The 20,815-nt window shown below is 40.5% G+C and overlaps 1 protein-coding gene across 7 annotated transcripts in view; it reads right to left on the bottom strand.

Annotated features, from left to right (window-relative positions):
• TNRC6A (trinucleotide repeat containing adaptor 6A) overlaps positions 1-20,815 on the bottom strand; it is a 57,418-nt gene that overhangs the window by 26,429 nt on the left and 10,174 nt on the right. For 5 of the 7 annotated variants that reach the window (XR_004843217.1, XM_035903567.1, XM_035903564.1 and 2 more), the window contains exons 3-5: positions 16,587-16,677; positions 12,800-12,821; positions 4,279-4,614 (exon numbers count right to left, since the gene is read on the bottom strand). Coding sequence is in view for 6 of the 7 variants with exons in the window: in XM_035903567.1 (XP_035759460.1) it covers positions 4,279-4,614; positions 12,800-12,821; positions 16,587-16,677 (449 nt within the window). In the remaining variant the exon portion in view is untranslated. Of the gene's footprint in view, positions 1-4,278; positions 4,615-6,943; positions 6,966-12,799; positions 12,822-16,586; positions 16,678-20,815 lie in introns of those variants that run through there. The other 2 variants (XM_009648083.2, XM_035903566.1) reach the window with 1 other exon arrangement.

Here is a 20,815-nt window from a genome sequence, read left to right as displayed (position 1 = left end):
CTACAAAAAAAAAAAAAAAAAAGCAAGAAAAGTACAGAAGTGTTACTTAAGTGAACTAGCCCTTTGAGAACAGTCCCCAAACCACTTGTTACTTTTAAACCATTTATTAGCCCCTTTTTCAGGAAAGGTTTCCCTTAAGAGCCGTCTCAATTGTACTGACCGTGCTAGCGACAAGCAAGTTCTGAATTGCCTCACCCACGGTGCTGAGCACACCACAGGGAAGAGACACCGACAGCAAACCCGCCTTTCTACATGTAGCATTTCGATTTAACGACCAGCAGTTTTGCTGCTTTTAGTAAACACTTCCACCACTAGTTATTTTTTTTATACACTTGGCATTCAATTAACCAATTCAATATGTCCTTAAGTTTGAGTTATATAAAAAAAGGGGAAGAATTTATAGTAATTGAAACCAAAACTGGTTAATTTTTGACTGTATTAACTTAGAATTTTGGAGGTCAGCCCTGAAACTTAAGCAAGTTCCTATCACTGCTTCGAACGGCATGCTTTCTCCACCTGAAAGTCATTATTTTGCTGCATGATTTAGCAAACAGAAATAACTAAGTTCAGTCCAACTCTGATTTAAGCTAAGTGTGTGCATAACAAACTTTTATTTACCACTCTTCCATAGCTTCTTCCTCCTAAGTGTCCTATAGGAAGCGTGTGAAATCAAAGTTAATGTTTCAAATTCACAGATTTTACAGTTGGAGACCGTAACTGCCACATCTAAGGCCATGTTTCCTAAACTACATCAACCTCCATCACTACTAACTGCAAACCCCAACTGCTCACTTCTTCCCTGACTCCTACAATAACTGAGAAAAAACCCTTAAGCTACGGGAAGAAACTTTTGTTTCCAAAGGCTCCGGCTGTAACAATTTTGCAGCTCTGCTGCAAGATGCAGGAGGATAAAGTGAGACCCACTCGCCTCAAAGGAATCCAAGTAACTGGACTAAGGCCAAGAGCCTGATGGTGCTCTCCTGTTTTGTTCTGTCCCACAGTTGTAAGCAATTACTGCTGGCAAATATTTTAGTTCATTATATAAATCATTTCATTGTGGAATAACCACCTGGCTCTTCTGATGTGTTACAAAGCACAGAGGCAAAGGCACACGCCAAGGCAGCACTCAAGACCTTCCTCTCCTGTGAAGTTTACGCATAGGGGAAAACTCCAGGAGAGCAAACAACTGAATTGGGTATGAAAATGTTCTGATAAAGAGCTACTTATGTAGATTCCTTAAAATAACCATCTTGGTACAAGGCTGTATCTATTTCAGAAGTACTACATGGCATGAGCTTCACTTATGTGTCTTTAATAAAAAGATAGGCCAAATGTCCTAAAAACAGCAGGAAAAAAAACAAGCCAGAGGACTATCCCTTCCTAAGCTTTACTTCTAAACAAAGCAGGTTGATTTTCAAAAGAGAAGATGATTGTCCACACACAAAACACATAAAGAGGGGTTTTCTTCACCGTTGATATAATTAAAAAATTCTCTAATACTTAAAAACTTACTGTGGCCAGGGCAATTACAGGAAGACTTGAAATTTAGCAGTACTTGTGTTCCCTGGCTTTTACAAAGCACCTACCAAACAGTTATAACTGTTTAACTGTTTATCCCTGTATATTAATATCCCTGTTAATATACTGTATATTAACAGTATATCCCTGGCTCCGCTGGAACCAGGGAGAGATCCTACTCCAGGGTCTATCAAGGGACAATAGATGAAACAACTGGAGCCATTACTAATTCCAGCAATTTCGACTTCAACATTTCAAGCTACAGTTTTTCTTTTAGCCCTAAAATACAGATGGATCCCAATATCCATTAAATAATGCTAAAAAAAACCAAAAAACAGAGAACTTAGCAATCATCAAAGATACTCTGTTAAGGTGTAAAATTTGCTAACCCAAACAGCCTGTGCAAGGATATTCTTTCAATAGGAAGGGATCTACAGATGTGCCCCATGTCACACAACTTTTAGTCTCGGAGATAATGACAAGGAGACTACCTAGAAGCTGCTGTTGGAAGCCAAAAGAGGAACCAGGGAGAGTGAGTGAATAAGACTGCGACAGGCAAATGACAGTAGCATTTCCTTTCAGATACGAAGGTGTCGAAAGACATTAAGGCACTCTTGCGTGCTGCTGGACTATGGCCAACTCCACGCTACCTCACAGGTAATTCATTAGACAAGATTTCAAAATCGTTACAAAAATCCAGCACTGAAAAATTATTTTCCTATACATTTCCCCAAGAACATGACAGAACATCCGCATGGGACATTACTCCTGGTTACACTAGAGGAAAGAGATCTTTCAAGCATACAGACACACGGCACCAAGAAACGAGGCCCTGACCTCCCAGCTCTGAGCAGTCCACCCCGCACACCCGGGGCCACCCGAGCACAGCACACCCCTAACAAAGACCCGACAGTCAGTGCCTGCCAGGCCACTACAAACATTTTCTTAAGATGGAAAAGTGGTTTGGCCAACCATTCTCTCCCCTAAAGGCTCTCAGCACCTTTGAGTTACCAGATGGAGGTGTAGACGTTGTTCTAATAATTCACATATTATTCAAACCGCAGAACTACTCCCAGAAAAGCTAATGCCTCAGACACTGGCTACGGCGCTGTAGCAGCACCGCATAGGGACCGTTGACATCTCCCAGCCTAAAGGTTTTCCAGCCACACCAGCACAAAAATCAAGCAAAACTGGGAATAAGGCAATACACAAATGGGAAGCCAACTAATTAAACATTGGGCTGGCATTCACAGACAGTGAAATGGAGGACAGCATACTCAAACTCACCTCCGCATACAGTGAGGAGGTTTAATAGGTTGTATAGAGAGCAACACTTAGTTTACACATGGATTTTTATTTAAATCACTACTTGATGCCACACAATTTGACCAGTAGAGGATATATATATGCTGCAGAAAAAGCTTCACCTTAGAAGCAAGCAAGTATATGAAAGGTTACTTTAAACTTGACTATAGACAGGAACAAAATTATACAGGTGAAGTAAAAAAAAAAAGTTAACTGCTTAAAAAATAATAATTAAAAAAATCACTTCTTGGAATGGCAAAGAGTTCTATCAGTACACTGCAAGAATAATACTGGAGAGTAGTATCAGAAACATTCCTCAAGGGGCACATGGATAAACGGCTTCCAATGCTTTGGTTGTTTACTTTCATTTTTAATACTGCTTCTTCAAGATTCAGTAATCAGAACAGCTCAAAATTTAACTGAAACTTGAAATATCAAGGCTATTTCCCCAAAATCTTTTTTGTAACTGAGGGGGCTAGGATTCACATCCTTTGTAGTGTATAAAACACTAATTTTGAGAAACACTGGGAATTCAAGAATGTTTCAGAAGAAACTATCTGTGTACATAAAAATAAGAAAGTATTTGTCCAACATATTAAGTGTTAGCAGGCATTAATACCAAATCCCTTTGAAAATCTAGATCCCTACAAAGAAAGTTATTTTTTCCAGCCAAAAAGACTGTCCTTATTGTCCCCAAAGAATTTGCTGAACTGCATGCTAGTACATTGACTGAACAGCAAATTATGTACATGTAGCAGGTAAGTTTACTACTCTTAAAAGGGTATTTGAAGAGAATACATCACAAGCAAAAATAATAAAGGACAACTATACTAATAGCGATAAAGCTAAAGGTTGATCCATTTTGTAGGACAACCTAGCTTCAGGTAGATGAACAAAGAAAAACTCTGTCCTAGCAACAAAAAACAATTCTGATATTCTAAACAAGTTGTGCCCTAAATATATGTCTAGATATAAAACCAAAAACCAAAACAAACCACCCCCCCCCCCCAAAATAAACAAAAAATCTTGAGGTGCTCTTCAGAATGCTCTGGGAACCATCTGAAAGACTCTTCCTTGTGCAATCTGTGTAACAAAACTGGATGCAAAAAAGATGCTTCGTACCATGACCACGCTTGGACAAATTATTAGGATAAAGACTGGAAATTCAGAAATAGCAGTGGTCATTTTGGCTTCAACATCTGTGCAGAAACCAGAGATGTCGATTGTACACCACTGGCAACACCAAGCAACTGAGATGTCTTAAGTTGCAGCAGGAAACCTGCACAAAGATGGCTGAAACCATCCTGTAATATTAAGCTACAACACAGGAAAATATCTCATCATGATACAGCTTACATTTAAAGTTGAAATAACATTAGCTCAAATATTTCACTGATAATTGAATTTAAACTATTCGATTTTAAGTTAAAGGAAAACAAGGTACCTCCCCCTCACCTGGCTGTTTTTTGCTGCTGTTCGGCACTTCTCCGTTGGTCACAGGCTGTTTATTTGTGACAGTGCTGCCTCCTGACTGGCCGTTTAATACTTTAGGAGTAGATCCCAGGTTTGCAGCTATAACTGGTAACTGCTGACCTCGTTTCAGAAGCTGTTTCTGTTCCTGGTGTCGAAATCGCGGTGGTACTTCACGAGGAGGGTATCGAGGCAAGGTCTGCTGCTGCTGACTGTTGGCTGTGGCCCGCTTGGCATTATTATTAGTGCTGGTTACTGTGGAAGTGCCGTTAGAGGTGACAGGCTGAGGCTGGCTTACACTTGTCTTTGTTTGTTCTGGCACTACCCCCACCCCCAAAAGAAAGAAAGTTGGACAAAGTTATTCATAAGAACAGCAACTTCAAAAATTGAAGACTATGTCAATATTCTTAGATGTGCTTATATATTATGTAACGGCAGCATTTTTTCCCCAATTCAAGTTGTAACTCATTCCCCATTAAAAGCTCAATTATCCCATAACCACACAGCTTTAACAGCACAGATCTGGAAGCAGAACTGTGTCTCGCTATCACTCCTAACAAAGTTATCTCAGTTGAAGTATGCTACTACGAACAAGCTTTCCATAGCTGCTTCTAACAAACCAGCACCATGCCAGTTTATCTTGGCATTTAAACTTTGTTTAAAAAAAAATATTTAAGTACGAAAAAAAGAAAAATCTTACTGCAATGGGAAACATAAGTATTACATATAGAAAAGTGTTATGGTCTTGCATAAAAAGAACAAGAGGTGAACAGGACATACAGAAGGCGTCGTTAAGACTCGCCTGCTTTATCAACCCTAACATCCAAAGGGAAACACATTAATGCCCTTAAGCCAATCCGTTGCCAGCAGGAAAAGCCAATGGCACCAGTAGCCCCCATACACAGCTCGGCAGGACTGTGCCAGCATTGATAAAATGCCAAATGTGCAACTGCAACTCCAAATTATCATTCGGTCTTGACAGCACAGCCACTTCAAGGCATGATGAAGGTCAAATAATTTGCAGTGGTCAACTGTGAGTGAACACACCAAACGCAGACACTGAATAAAGGGAAAACCGCAACATCCTCAACTTACCACCTCCACCCACCTATTCAGGTGTAGGTAACTGGTTAGTAAGCCAGGCTCAACGCATAGAAGGAACACTGTGAGGTCCTGGGTGCGTGCTTCCTCGTGCTACCGCCATTCACCCCAACCACAACTGGTAAGCTGTACTTCCAATCCCTCATACAATTGATATGCTCATGTACTTTTCAAATTTCTCAGATGAGATATTCATAGAGCATGTTTACATTTACTGTGGAACTTGCTGAGACATCCCAAGACTCGACAGAGACCTCCCTCAGCACTGATCTGCCTACATGGTCAAGTCACCATCTCTACTCAGAGCTCCACAAAACGGAACTGGCAGTTTTAGAAGTTACTGAAAGAAAAATAGTTTAATCTGCGTGGTGTTCCTGTTGCTAAGAGCCAGAGCACAGCTCAGTAATGCAACTCCTCTGGTGACAAACATTTAGGAGGTTCCTACTAACTACAGTCACTCCTTCCCCAGCAACACAGCCCCTTCTGGGGTGGTACGGCCAACGGAGTGAGACATGACTCAGGTTAAAGTCACCCCCCACTTTTTTTTGTTGAGATCCTAGGAGAAAAGAGTTCAGGACGCTCCATCAAACTGCTCCAGTGGCTCCTCTAAGGTGGAGGCAGGCTGCGGAAGAGGACTAGCCCTGTGTGCTAGGAAAGGGGGAAACTGAGGCAGGTACCACTGCTCGGGACCAGCAAGGGTGCTCGCTCTGCGCTGCTGGGCGAGGAGGCGCACGATGATAAATCAGGTTTCAGTTACTCTAAGGCTGTATTTATTTTCAGGAACAGCTTTGCACACTGGCAGCATCTAAACATACATGACTTGTGGCTTAAGAGCAGCATCCTTAAACCATTTCCCTGCTGTGTTCCATTTAACAATTTCCTGGCATGTCAGCAGCTGGAATATCATTACTATGTGAGTGAAAATACAGTTTTCTGGGGCTTTGTATATTTTTTTGGTTTTGTTTAAAGACCACTTTATCATTCACTTTCAGGAACTGACACATGTAATACAACATAAAAAATAAATTAAAATAAACTCCTTAAATTTTTGTTCAAAGAATTGATTTGAATACTGCCAATGTTACTTGTGACTATTTTTTTTTAAAATTTCTACTATAATACAGTTACTTATTTGGAAAAAAAAAACAGAAACATGAAGGCCTTTAGAATAAAACATTACCTAAGAATCAGCAGCTGAGTTGTGTTTTAATGGAATATTACATTTAGGCTACTTAAGTAGATGAGAAAAATTGTAGGGACCTCCTTGTTTCACAGGCGGCCAGATAGGGGCCTTCGACAGGAGTCTCCAGGGGAGAGGAGGAGGACGCAGCTTCAGCTGCCCACCAGCACGCTCACTCTGCAGCCCCGTCTCCCCTGCTCCGACACAGCAGCGACCCAGCTCTATTTCACAGCTGACTGGAGAAGGACAGAATTAAGGAGAGGAACAGCTAAGACATAAGTCAATGCAATGTCCAGAGCAGGGGGAATAGAAGGTATTCAAAAGCTATTAGATAAATTGGCAAGTTGATAAAAACCACCAAGACTGTACCAGATTCCATCAATTTAAGTTGCTACCTGTATTAAAAAAAATAGGTAACTCCAGTCAGGTTCCTTGCACGATGTTTTGATGCGTATAATGCGACAACAGATTACGATCCAAACAATTTCACAAACACAAGTAAGTCTTAAACAAATCCATTTCCGTTTATTCATTTTCAAATTTCCTGGTTTAAAAATAATTACAGTAACTCAAAATGACTAGGCCTTTGGGGGGGCTATTTTAGCAAATAGCTAAGAATTTGTCAACAACTTAATGCATAAGCACTTTGCACATTTCTGTGGTCTGGGTAGTGCAAGAAGCTTTGAAATAATAATAAAAAAATTCTTCACACACCACAATCTGTGTAACTACTGCCCAAACCTTACCCTTTTGATCTATCAGTATGCCTTCTGCTGCAACCGACTCACGCTAATGACTCGTTACAGTTTAAAGCCCAGTTCAGCCTGCACCTGAGGAGTGCCGGCAGTGACAGGGCGGACAACAACCACCTTTTGTAGCCAGTGTATCATTATCAAGCCCACAAAGCAGTTGTACAGAATGGCACCGCTTAGGCACACACGTCCTTCGGCCTTCTGCACACTGTATTTAAGCTTTTTTTTTTTTTATATTGTCAGTTTAAGTGGAAAGTACACCTCGCTTGAAGAGGTTTTTAAGCTGACACACAACACCCCATAACATGGTCCATGAGAGAATCCGTCTCCCTGCACCAGCACTGACACTCACATACAACTGCTCCTCTCGTATAAAGCAAAATCGTTCCTATGTGACATTCCATGAGACGCCCAGAGTTGCAGTAGCACGTTTAGGGCAGTGCTGCAACGCAGCAACATTAATACTTGGCTTAGCTAATTAAAGCAACTTTGAGCCAAAGTGTGTATTATTACCTGCCAGTCCATTGGATTCTGTTACCGAATCAATTTCGATTACAGAAGAGTACAACTAATAAACAAGCTACTTTCTGCCAAGCCAGCCCCTAAGCCACGACATGAACGAGATTTCTCCAACAGTTTAAGAAAATTATATTTCTCATAAGTTCTATGCATTCACTTCCCTAGCAAATACGGTCATTCTTTCACTACAATCAGCAAACAGAAATCTTACCAGAGTTATACTAAAGAATACGCAGAGTTTACATTCGCCTGTTATTTCAAACTGGAATCAATCCGAAGCGCAACACAACTCCCTCGCCTTCACTTCCCGAAGTACCACAGAGCGTAAGTTTTAAGCTATACAATTTATCCTGCCCAACATTTTCTGGTCCATAACTTCCCTGAAGACTAAATAACACATTAACATTCTAATACAGCTACTATAAATTCCAACACCCCTTAATCATTATCTTAATACTTTTATTTGTTAGAAACAAGTTGCTTGTTTAATAAAAGTTTGTTCTGCGCACCAGTATTTTATTTTGAATCCTATTAAGGCAGAAAGAGAATACTAACAGACTCACAGTCTATCGCAGTTAATTTACTGGACTAGCAATAGCAAGTTTACAGAAGCGAAGATTAAAAATGACAGATTTTCAGAGAGAACAAACCTGCTGAAAACCCACAAAGCAGGGGATGGTGAAGTTACAGTTTACAGAGAGATTCCAAAGACAGACGCTTCCAACTTGTGTTGCTCTCCCACTCTGCAGATTTCATTAGAAAATGGAGGAGAAGCATGGTGTCATTTTACTGCTCCAGGAGTGCTGCCTGCCAACTCCTCCTGGAGTAGGGGCCCAGTCACTTAAAACTCCCCCTCCAAAAAAAAAAAAAAAAAGAAAAAAAAATGGCAGCTGTTTGAATAACTTTAATGCAGATGGAAAAGTTCCTCGCTCGCACAAAATCAGCGTACAAAGATCAAATCGTCTCCTAAACCACACAAAGAACAGCACCCAAGCCGTCATTTAAACGTTTCTTCTTGCTGCTGCTGAAGCTGACCTCTTAAAAATGTATTGTAAGGCTCCCTCCCTGCGCGTCATGCCCCAAAGAGTTGTCAGGGCTGGAATGCTGAAGGGCAAACGGAGGAAGTCTGGCTTTCAAGCTGACACACGTAAGATGTAGTGCTAGAATTTTCGTTGTGGAAAAATGGCCGCAGCTGTAAGCTCAGCTAGCTGATCTGGAAAATATCTAACTGTTTGCCAATTCATTAACCCCTGCGGATCTGCACAAAGGTAAGGCGTATGCCATTCCAACGGGTAAGTTTAACAGCAAGCGCTTCTTACTCTGTTCATTTTTGCTATGCGCTTTCAAGATTTAAAAAGCAGACATAACAGTTTTTCCAATCAGGAAAAGCATAGTTAGACAAGTGAAAAAAAACACAACCAAAAACACAAACCGACAAACCCCAAAGTATTAGTGTGTTCGGGCAATTCTGCCTCACAGAGAACAAAATTAATAAGAAGTTTCCAAGGTGGGAAATATGAGTCAAAGATTTCAACTCCACACCCAGCTATTTTTAAAAGCACTTTCCGTTTCAGTGGTTGATGCAAAGTTTATTCTGTTCTGTAAGAAAAGTAGCACTTTGTGCCTCTGCCTTCTGCAAAGCCGGGGAATTCAGAGCTGAGGACTGACAGATGTTTCCAGCTCCAGCTTGAACTGTTCCGCAAAGCACAAAAGCACTCATAGCGACGAACCCCAACACTGGCACCCACACAAACAGTACTGTTCACATGTTATAAATTACTTCACCAGGGTATTATGTGCATACATTAAAGCGCGTGTAAAAAGATATTTCATCTCGTAACGCAATCTTGTCCTGCATAAGTACACTGTGATTCCTGAAGCGAGCATGCACAGCAAAACTCAACCATTCCTCGGAAACAGCATTTGCTTTTGCGCCTGGCTTATCGTTAGCTACTCGTGGCCACGGTGCAGTTTGCAGAGTCCTGTTTTAGGGGAAATTCAGGGTAAATGGATCGACTTGTCCGTCTTTAATAGACAGCAAAAACACATATTTTGCCAAACCAGAGGGAAACAACAATTGACAATTCTACAGGATTAAAAGGCCTTATTTGTTGAGAACTGATACTGATTTTTTCCCAAAATACCTGGTACACAAACACTTGTTGATGTACGAATTTGTTATGCTAGCTGCTGCACAAACAGAGAAGCCTTCCACTTAGCAACTAAATAATACATTCATCTCTAACTCCTATGAACTGCCTCTTCCCTCTTTTAATAGAGCCAGATGTATAAAACTGGATAGGTTAGGGGTATTTCAAATCCACAGGAATGACATACATGTATTTTTAATGACAATCCTACAGCATTAAAATGCTGCTTGTACCAGAAACATTTATATTAGCATCATCTTCATTACTGCCATTCCCAAGCCTGAAGAGGAAAAAACAAAATAAATTCAGCACTATTAACTTCCTCAGAAGGCAGTCTTGTAGTTTGCCATGAACACCGGTAGCTACTTCAGCTGGTGCAACAACAACTCCTACCTTAGCTAAAAGAACATTTTGGAACCTTCAAACTACGTTTGAAAACAAGAAATAACCTCTCTACCCACCCCCAACACTTAACCAGCTACTTTTCTGAAAGGAGTAACGTAATTCTGAATTATTTAGAGATCCTACACTCTTGTATTTTATCTTCAGCTCATGCACAGAATAAATTATTTAAGACATTAACGCGATGGAAACTTGGAAACTAATGAAACATTAATTTGCATCCTGAATACAAGCAGGCAAAACTGTTGAAACAATGAGCGCGTTATGTGCAACACAAGCAACGAATTTTGTTCCTAGAAAAACTGTTGCAAAAAGTTGCGTATCTGAATCCCGTAAGGTGTGTGGTTCCTCGGAAGGACTGCCAGCTTGCCTTGCTTTGATAACTCTAAATTCCAGCTGAACTTTCTGAAATACCCTTTTGATAATAATGTAACAGTAAAGCTGGACCTTAATACTTCCATCAGTAAACATTAGGCCTCCAAGGAGAGAAAGGAAAAAAAATTCACTCAGTCCTTCAAAAGAAAGGCACTTTCTGTCAGTTTGAAGATTACCATCGGGTAGCCTACGGAGCAGAATCACTGCCCTCCTGGCTTCCTGCTATTTTTAGCCATTTGCTTTTGCAGCCCCGTCCCTGATGTGACGCGCGGATGCCAGTGCGGTGTAAGTACATAGGTCAAACGTTCACTCAAAATGGATGTTATTATTTACAGCGAAGTATTTTGCCATTTCCCTTCCTCGCTATCTTTTCAGATAGATTTTATTACTTCAGGATAAAACCAAACACTTCCATAATTCTTTAAATCTGGTATATTATCTTAGAAACCTTCTGGCAGGAATATACAGAAGAAAACAAGAGCTTAGCCTGTACTTCAAACGCAATTCCATCACGCACTGCTTGAAAAAGGATGCTTTAAAAAAACAAGTGAAGAGTATTTATTAATTATAGTACTCTTCCAGCACTTTTATTAGGTATCCAGTCCTGCGCCTAAAGACAAACACAGAATTCCCAGCCGATTTCAGCAGCCGGCGTCAGGCTGGAAGGGCCAGGACCTATGGTCAGTCCAGTGGCACCCACAGGATGGTTCCGCACACAGAACGCAAGCTCCCATTACTGGCATCAACTGTAGGAACTGTGCAGCTCCCTCTGCCTCCAGCGAGCAATGCTCCATAACCAAACCATCAGCTTCCTCAAAGCATCATGTAGAACTCCAAGACGCAGAGCCCAGGCTGCCCTCCTTCCCTTCGCAGAGCATCGCCACGACTGGAAACCTATCGGTCCTACTCAATCTTCCCCCCGCCCCCCTTTTAAACACACACACTAAAGTACACATTACACTTAAATAAACTAGACATAAACGAGTCTCCTGATACCTGGTAATTGGTACTGCAGTCCTCGGCAGGAGAACCGGCATGTTTTTTCTGTGGAGAACCTGCCTCCTCCATTTCAACCACATGCAAACTAGGATGCTTCTTCAAACACACACCTCCGTAACGGACCCTTTCATTTGTTCCTTTGCCTCTTCCCAAGCGCAGCATGTCCTTTGCCATTTTACTACCTTCATGCCAGAACAGCACTTCAAACACTTTTTCATTTTTCCAACAGTAATTGCATCTCTGCTAAGCAGGGCTTCTGAGCTCCTGTTTCTACCACTGCTCAAGTAAGTATTAAATTAAACCCAATGTTCCCAGAAAACGGATTCAGCAAGCACTCCACATGATCACTTCTGCAATTGTTATCCACTTCCCAACTAACAGGTTATGAGCTAGAATTAAAAAGAAAGTGAAAAGAATCTTTTTTTCCCCTCTTTATAGAAGCTAATTGGAATGGAGATCTGTATAAAACCCCCCAAACATTCATGGTAACTGCAGCGTCCCCAGCCCGCCACCGAACATGGGAATTAAGCTCTCAGGTACTGCCGTATCACTCATTTTGTCAGGATGAACTCTCCACATGCAGGAGTTAGCTAAAACTAGACCTATCAATCAGCTGTCTACCAAGCATTTCCAACCCCAGTTTCACTTAGGTGATTTGGAAATGATGTGGATCTCTACATACACGGTCACACTTGAAGCATGAGACTATTTGTGCACTTTTCAAACAAAGCAAAAAAGGGGAAGGAAAAAAGCAAACATGGAAAAGAACTCAAGGTATTATATATATGCCCGGGGCTGTCTAAGTAATTAAGAATGGAAACCGGGAAGAACAGAAGACTCCAATCCCTGGAATAAACCTTTCACCATTACTCTTCTGTTGTGGTCCCTGTTTGAAAAAGTGCAACCAAAGTTTCAAGGATCCTATTTTTTAGTTCAAGAAGAGCTTTCAGGTGACAAGCCATTTGATTCAACGTATTTAAAAATGCAGAAATAAGATACAGAATAGAAATAACTCTAAAGTAACTTACCTTTGATTTTTTGTTCAATGGCCTAGAACAAGAAAAAAGAATTGTCAGTGATTTGTGCAGATAAGAGAAGAACCATATGCACGCATGCCACTTCATAAAGCAACATCAGCTTTTGACTCTCCTCTTCTAAAACGTTTAAAAGTTATTTAATTATCCATTTCAGAAGTGTCTCTCTCTAACCAACCCATGCCTATTATTCCTTACGCCTAGAAAGCTGTTTAAATGTTACAGAAGACAAAATTAATTTGAAAGATAACTACATGAAACAGATGGAATTAAACTTGCAAATTAACATGTTTGAAGTGAGTTAAAAACTGTGCCTGGAAGCAAGGAACCTCCACCACTTTTATTGCAAAATTCATACAGCAGGGGAAGAAGAGGGAGGGACCTAGAAATGTAAAGGAAGAAAGAAAGTACATGCAAAAGCTTTAAGTCTTTCATTTCCCAGATTTAACTGGTTATACCTGTGATAGGGCCAAGAGGAGAGATCTCATTAAATAAAATTTTATCATAGGATAAAAACAGAGAGAGAAACATTTCTTGTATGGAAGTGCACCTTAATTGTGAGGTTTTAATTATAAACCATAGTGAAACTGACTTCATAACGCACCTCTCGAAAGCACAAACCATAATGCTTCCCACCTGAAACTAGAGTTTTCATAATTATCACTTTTAAAATGCACTATCACCAAAGCAAAATGAGATATAATTTGATATGGTTGCTTTGGTAGCTGTATACAACCCAGTTTAGTTATGATATTGCATACATTAATAGTATGCAATAAATTTGTGATAATACTTAAGCTGTGATTGTCTATAGTTAAAAACTTGAGGAGAAAGAAAAAAAGAGGGTGCATGTGAACGCAAGAAGCACTGACTGATTCACTGATTTGACGTAAGACTTGGTGAGATTCAGACATTAGCACTGTTAGGGCTGACTAGTGAAACTTTATTAATGTCTCTTCAGTGCCATTTCCTCACTTCTTTTAAAGGAATCAAGAGTACAGTAACAGAAAAACCCTCTTTTTCTACTTCTTAAGCTGACAAAGGCAAGGATACACAAATTTGTCATACTGTCCAAGAGTTAAACATGTAGCCTCTTGCTCCCAAGGAAACCTTGAGTGTAAGCTTCTCATTTTTTTTTATTTATGCTCTTAGAGATTGCTAAAAATAGCTAAAGACTGCAAAATCTCTTTTGAAGAAAATCCACTCTACTAACAGTAACGCACCAGCCCCTGGAATTAAGGAAAGCAAAAATAAAGCCAATGGCTGCTGACACAAGCGTATCAAAGAACCCGCACTATGTTCATTTTCAGTTTTGCTCATCCTATTACCCTGACTCCTCCAGTAGCCCTGCCCCTGCTCCTCGCCTGCCAAAAGGCAACTGCTGTACTTGGGGCCGCTACAGAAGGCCACAACCTTCCGTTACGCTCTTTGTTCAACAGATTGGGTTAAAAAAATTGTTTTGAAGACTTGGGAAGTTTTGTCTGCACTTCAAACTCCCAGGTACTGTATGCGCAGCAGCTGGCTTGGAACCAAGCGTTCAAAGCACCTTTTTATACGATCATAAAAAGGTAAATGGAACACAACAGTTGATGTCCCATGGAAGCTGCTCAGCATCAGGATGTGAGCGCTACTCGGCTTAGAGAAGGTATGTTCTGTTAAGTGTCATACCTCTGTGATTGCTGCTCTTCTCCTACTACTCCTTTTAGTTCCAGTTATTACAAAACTACAGTATATATAAAACCCAAGGACTAGCTTTTCCTTCCACAGTGTGATTACACGATGCCTCTTCAGTTCTTGCCATGCCCACGCACATGTTTAGAGTTTACCCTGGAGAGCTTGCAATCTCACCCCCCTCCCCAGTTGTGACCCGAGTTAAAAATCAATTCATTAGCTTGGCACTTGACCCATGAACAGCAAAACGAGACAACTTAGCATTTTCCAAATGTTTTTTTTGCTGTTTCTGACTATGCACAGCACCCAAAGAGATCAGCAAAGAGAAAGGGTCACAGGATAAGGCTACTGATGACTTTTTATACTAATGTGCTATTACATAAAAGAAAAAAAAAATTGAACATATTTCAGCTAGGGACTTCCAAAATATATCAGCACTTGGTGCATGATTAAATGCTTTAAAGTTTTTGCTAGAGAGCCTATGGTTTGACAAGGCAAAACACTACGTTCTTAAGAGATCAAACAGAAAAAGTTAGCTTACAAAACAAGGTGAGCAATTTTGGTCAATCTGAAACTACTCATGAATATTAACAGAACAGAAAAAGGATTCTGCCTTCCTTGTGACCTATATTAACAAGTTTTCAATCTCATCTAGATTCAAGCCACGTCTGTACTAGGATTTTATTTTTTTTTTTTAATAACAGCTACATTAACTGGCAATTGTTTGTTACCATGGTTTTTCAGAGGTATATTCTCTTTAATCTATATCAAGTTTAAGCTTCTCCAGGAATGCACATGAACATCCTTGTGGCATTCTACTTCTTTGTCCATAGAAGCTGCTTAAATTCCTGATACACAAAATCCATGCACACCCCATTTTGTTACCCTGAGAATACAGCACACCCGTAAAGACCTGTGGCTTCTGAAGAACAGTCTGGCAGGTACTCCATAGCAGGAGAAAGTGTAAGCAAAACTTCCAGTTTTAGGCAAAGGTCTAGACTCTTCACTTTCAAAGAATTATTCATGTTTTTATTTCTTCTACAAATTTCACTCTCAAACATGCCTTTCAAACTCACGAAAATACAAAATTTTGGAGGAGAAAGCCAGCTACAAAGAACCACATCGAAAAGATTCAAATTCTACACGTAAACCAACTCCTTCCCCGTTACAACTTCTGAGTCAAAAAGAATTCCAAGAGTAAAACAAGTTATAAACATACAATTGAGGTCCAAAAATTATTACACAGCTCTGCTGTCAGCTACTGAAAAGAACCTCTCATTCTGAAATGAGCAAATACCTCTTCTAGGAGTATTCCTCCAGTAGCATTTCATTGAGATTTGTTGCAAAACTAGACATACCTAATTTTGTACAGGTGCACAACGAACATCTTTATTCAGGCCAAACATGGAGTGCTGACTACTGATTTTTTGCCTATATAACAAATATGTAGCATTAGTCAATGGAATCAGTGATAAACTGCTAAGCAGGTTCACTTTGCTACCACCAGTTAGCAAATACAAGCCTGTGTTTAAAAACAGATTTACCAGCTCCTCTCAAGCTTACGGTCAATATTTAGAATCAATGGCCATGGTTAATATCTTGACAGGATACAGGAATTCTGAAATGTTTACAAGCATTGCTGTGATGTTTCCATCCCCAAACACCTTTGCTGCCAGTATTCTCATTTTTATCCACCTTCCCTAATGCAAATTGTGTTATGACATGTGTGTTTCCCATACTGAAGGATAAGAAGACAAAGGATACAGCTGGAAGCCACTATCTTAAAAGAAAAAATACTGGTAATTTTATTCTACTAATAAATGCACTAACGTGGAGGAAGTTTTCAAACTTGAAACTGCTTCAACCGACAATCAGGAAGAAGAATGGTCATTTCAGAAGAATATTTAACCTCTGAAGAAACCGTACGCAAAGCCCATTAAGATGTTCAATATGTCAGTTACAACTAAGGAACAGACAGTACATTTAAAGCTTAAAACATTAAATTAAAAACAAAACACTTCTGAATAACAGCAGCTGAAACAGTACTTACCAGTGATGAAACCTAAGTAACCCACAAGCACAGGGGGTTATTTTTTAATATCCAACATACCTTTTTTTGAGCAGCTTCCTTCTTCTTCTTGTCTTCTTTTCTCTTTTTCCTTTCTTCCATCAACTGTTCTTCCTCTTCTTGCACTAAATCCCTGAACCACACAGTTTGTAATTAACTCTCCCAAAATACAATCTGTACACACTTAGATTCATTTTAGAACAATTATTTCACAGTGACCCAAAAGGAACTGGGGAATTTTACTTCTAATTGGATAGTATTTCTATAGGGACTATGTTACTTCCACTGCAAATCACAAGTGACAAAACTTTAAGAGTAGATGCAGTGTCAAGCTACGCGGAAGATTTTCTTTCTTTGTAAAACTTACAATGAAGGCGTAGACGTTAATTTGATTCAAAAGCCAGGGCAAATTCAGATAGTATTTAACCTTTACCTGCTACTGTGGATTTGTATGACTGAGCTGTCGCACACCACATTCCCCCACTGTCACACGCGATCAGCTCTGACCCAGCACAGGGTCTGACTACACTCAGCATAAACCAAGCAGTGGCTTCCTCCCCAGCCACGCACACCCTTCTGCACCACCACGGGTGCCTAGACAGCCGTGCAGGAATTTGCATCAGCTCACTGATCTTAAACACTACCTCTGCCAAGAAACAGGCAATATATACACATTCTCCTGCCTGAGCACTGAGCTAATCCAACTGGCTGTGTATCTGTAGGACAGAAAGGGCACATGAACCAGCAGGAACATGAACTGAAGAGCATGGTGAGACCAGAGCTTTCAATAGCAGCGCAATTTTAGGGCACGTTAAACAAGTGACAGAACTGTAACTTGAGAAACATGAAAACAAAACCTGTTACATTAATTTAAATTCACTTAATACAAACTTTTAGATGCTAAAACAGAAGGCTTAGCAGCAATGCCGCTTTCCAGACTACCCACATTCTATTTTAAAAGCAGAGTTCAGCAAAAGCAAGACAAAAGGGAGAACACGAAGAGCATAAAAAGCAGAAAGAACTAAAGACATGCAAGCACACTTGCTAGCTATCAGGGTCAGCACGAACTAATATCTGACACAAACCCCAATGACAACAAAACCAAACTTTTCTTTAAGGCCATGCTTGGAGAGATGAGAATGAGGACATGCTCCACACAAACACAACTGGCAGAGAAGACCGTGCCAACAGGCAGAGAAAAAAGCATTTGGGCTAATTGTGCAAAAGCTCATGACGATGTGGAATGTGCAACTGAAGATCAGTTAGTTGTTTCATACATGAGAATAAAGCCAATTGCTTGCAGAAAGAAGGATTCTGAAGTTTAGAAAGCAACAACAAAGCTGAACATAAAAACAAAACAGTGGCAGCACTTTGCTTTTGGTAGAGCACTGTAAGGCAGAGGGAGCGGGAGCCTACTAATATTCAGTTACTTCAAAGTTGGAGATGCGGAGAATAAAGCAGTTTTGTGTACTAGAAAGCCTACCTGCAAGACTCTCCTTTGCCCTTTCAGGGTCAGGAATGTTTCTGACTTCAAAAGCTTGGAAGCTTTTGGCCCACAAGCCCTGACCATACAGTCAGGTGGACAAGATTAAAAAAAAACAGGTTGAAAATGTTTTTCCAGCTCTCTTTCTGAAACATCTATGGAGGCTACAACACACATCTCTCTGATATCCTCAATCTTAACACGAGCTCCACCACACATCTACCCTCTCGCTGGGCAAACCATGCCCTTCAGACAAGTCTTAATTTCTATGATACTTCAAATGGGATGTGGGAACAAACGCCACACATGTTGACTAAGTAAAGGGAGAAGACACCAGATTTATCTTTTAAATAACCTTCAGAGATCAGCGTAAGTCCTCTCTTTTAAATTAACGTTCCACATGTAACTGGTGTTCTCCCAAATTTGCACACACTTTCTATCTGATCAGCTGCAGCTCGGGTAGCAAGGGGTGCTCAGGTTTGAAGCTGCTGTGGAGAGCTCTGGACAGTAAAACCATCGCGTAGGTTGTTTACTGTTGCAAAAGAAAAAGCCGAGAAGCCATTGCTGGAAGGGAATTTACACCTCTGTTTGTGACAACTGGCCTTATCTGATGTCTTTCTCCAAAATTAAGCTTTGAACATAAAACGCACTGGTTTTATCTTTGCTGTGCTTTTCACGTACCAAGCAAGGCAGAAGAGAAGAGATACTATTACACAATTACCTCGAACACATTAAAAATCTCCTTTAAGAAGGTTACCCGCATTCAATGACACATGGTTGTTCATACTCATGTTATCAAGCAAAAGACAAAAACTTTTGTATAACAAAAGTTGTGTTATACAAAACTTTGGGGGGAAAGTGGACTAACGATGTCAATAAGGGGGAGTCAATAAGTTGCTTGCTTCTGCCTAGAAACATTGGGCTCCTTTTTAAGACCAAACTACCTACAACTACAAACCTCCAGTTGCAAATAAGATAATTTTGTGTGTGTGTGTGTGTCAGAAGCAACGCCAATTGAGTATGGTAAAACACAAGATACTCCACAAGCATTAAAACTTTCGTTACTTATTTAGATTTATAAATAATCAATTAATTCCACTTTCAACACAGCTCAAGTCTCTTTCAAAATGAGTGCAGGCATCAGTTTTTGTTTGGTTGGTTTTTTTTAATTCCACATGTGACTTCCAGTTCCCAGTTGCCCAGTTCCACTGTGGCAAATTCATATAACTTCCTCACTTTTTAATTAGAAAAACCAGCACTCTTACAGCACCTGCCTCTCACTGTAGATGCTGCCAATGCAAGTAATACCAACGAGCAGCTCATCAGCCCTTCTCTCTATGGCAGTGAGCAGCTAACTCTGTTTTGCATTCTGCGTAATACTGCCATTCTTTTGGACGAGGCGAGTACCACATTACTGCTGCCCATTTGGGTTCTACCTTTAAACTTTAAAAGTGGTCTTCTGTCCCACTGTGAGATTCTTCAGCAAGGTGCTGAGAGCAGTTCTCTTCCCGGGAGGGACAACGCCGTAATAACGATACTTGTATTTAAATTTCAAAGCTTGTGGCCACTTGGCTATTATTAATATTAGTTTCAAACAAAAAGAGGTATCTTAGTACTCCCATGTGACAGTCATTGTGGAAGAAAAAAAGCCTGCAATACTTTAAATATTTATAGGACATAGAAACTTCTGAGACTATTAACATTAGCATACCAGATAAAAAAAATCATATGACTGCATTTTGGGTAACTCAAGCACTTTTATCAAATCTATTTTTATTACTATTAATAGTGCCAGACAACAGCTGTACTTTATCAATTTGTCTGGAGGGAGGAAAGTTTTATATTCACAAAATTAACAAGTATTTCTTTACTTAATTACAAATATCTTTTCTGATTTCCCTCTGTAAACACAGAACCTTTGGAGCATGGCTACACGTACCTGCACAGCAACTAATACAAACAGAAATCAGTTTTCAGCCCTGCTGGCCGAGATCTTTGTTCTTGCTGCAAATCCGATTTCAGCCTCAACTTGTTTCTTTTCCCAGTGCTCCCTTCTGTTGGGATAATGCTGATTTACTGCATATCCAGCATCCTTTTTTTCCTCTACCACTTTTAGGGTGACTGTTACAAGCACCCGCCAACTCACGCTGCACGCATTAACAGAAGCAGCCTGCCACTGCAGGTATTTGCCAGAGGCAGAGCGGCAGCGTGCTTTGACACTGAGCAGCCAAACAGTATCAGTATTCTTTCCACCCTCCATACACAGTAATGTACCACAGACAGACCACTGCTCTAAAAAGTTTCCACAGACCAAATTCTGCCTTTTAACATTTTCTAACAACAGAGGGCAAGCGTTAGGCATTTCTTTTTTAAAATAATTGTTTCTGATGTGTCAAGATATGCAAAAAAAACCCTAAAAATGTTATTTCTGACAGCCCTCTATTTCAGTTTCACTGCAAGACAAATCCCAAACTATCAAACGCTACACAGCTATTTTACATTTTATCATAGTTTTATCATCCGGCTGCTAGAGTCATTGAGGACTGTCTTACTGCAAAAAGCAATCTTGCACTTGAACCTCATGAGGTCCAACAAGGCCAAGTGCAAGGTCCTGCCCCTGGGTGGGAGCAACCCCCGGTACTCACCCAGGCTGGGGGATGGAGGGATGGAGAGCAGCCCTGCCCAGAGGGACCTGGGGGTGCTGGGGGAGGAAAAGCTGGACATGAGCCAGCCATGTGCGCTGGCAGCCCAGAAGCCAACCTTGTCCTGGGCTGCATCCCCAGCAGCG

Source organism: Egretta garzetta, unplaced genomic scaffold, assembly GCF_000687185.1.
Source record: "Egretta garzetta isolate BGI_Z169 unplaced genomic scaffold, ASM68718v1 scaffold71, whole genome shotgun sequence".
Lineage (NCBI taxonomy): Eukaryota > Metazoa > Chordata > Aves > Pelecaniformes > Ardeidae > Egretta > Egretta garzetta.
This window is presented reverse-complemented; position numbering and strand designations above follow the sequence as displayed.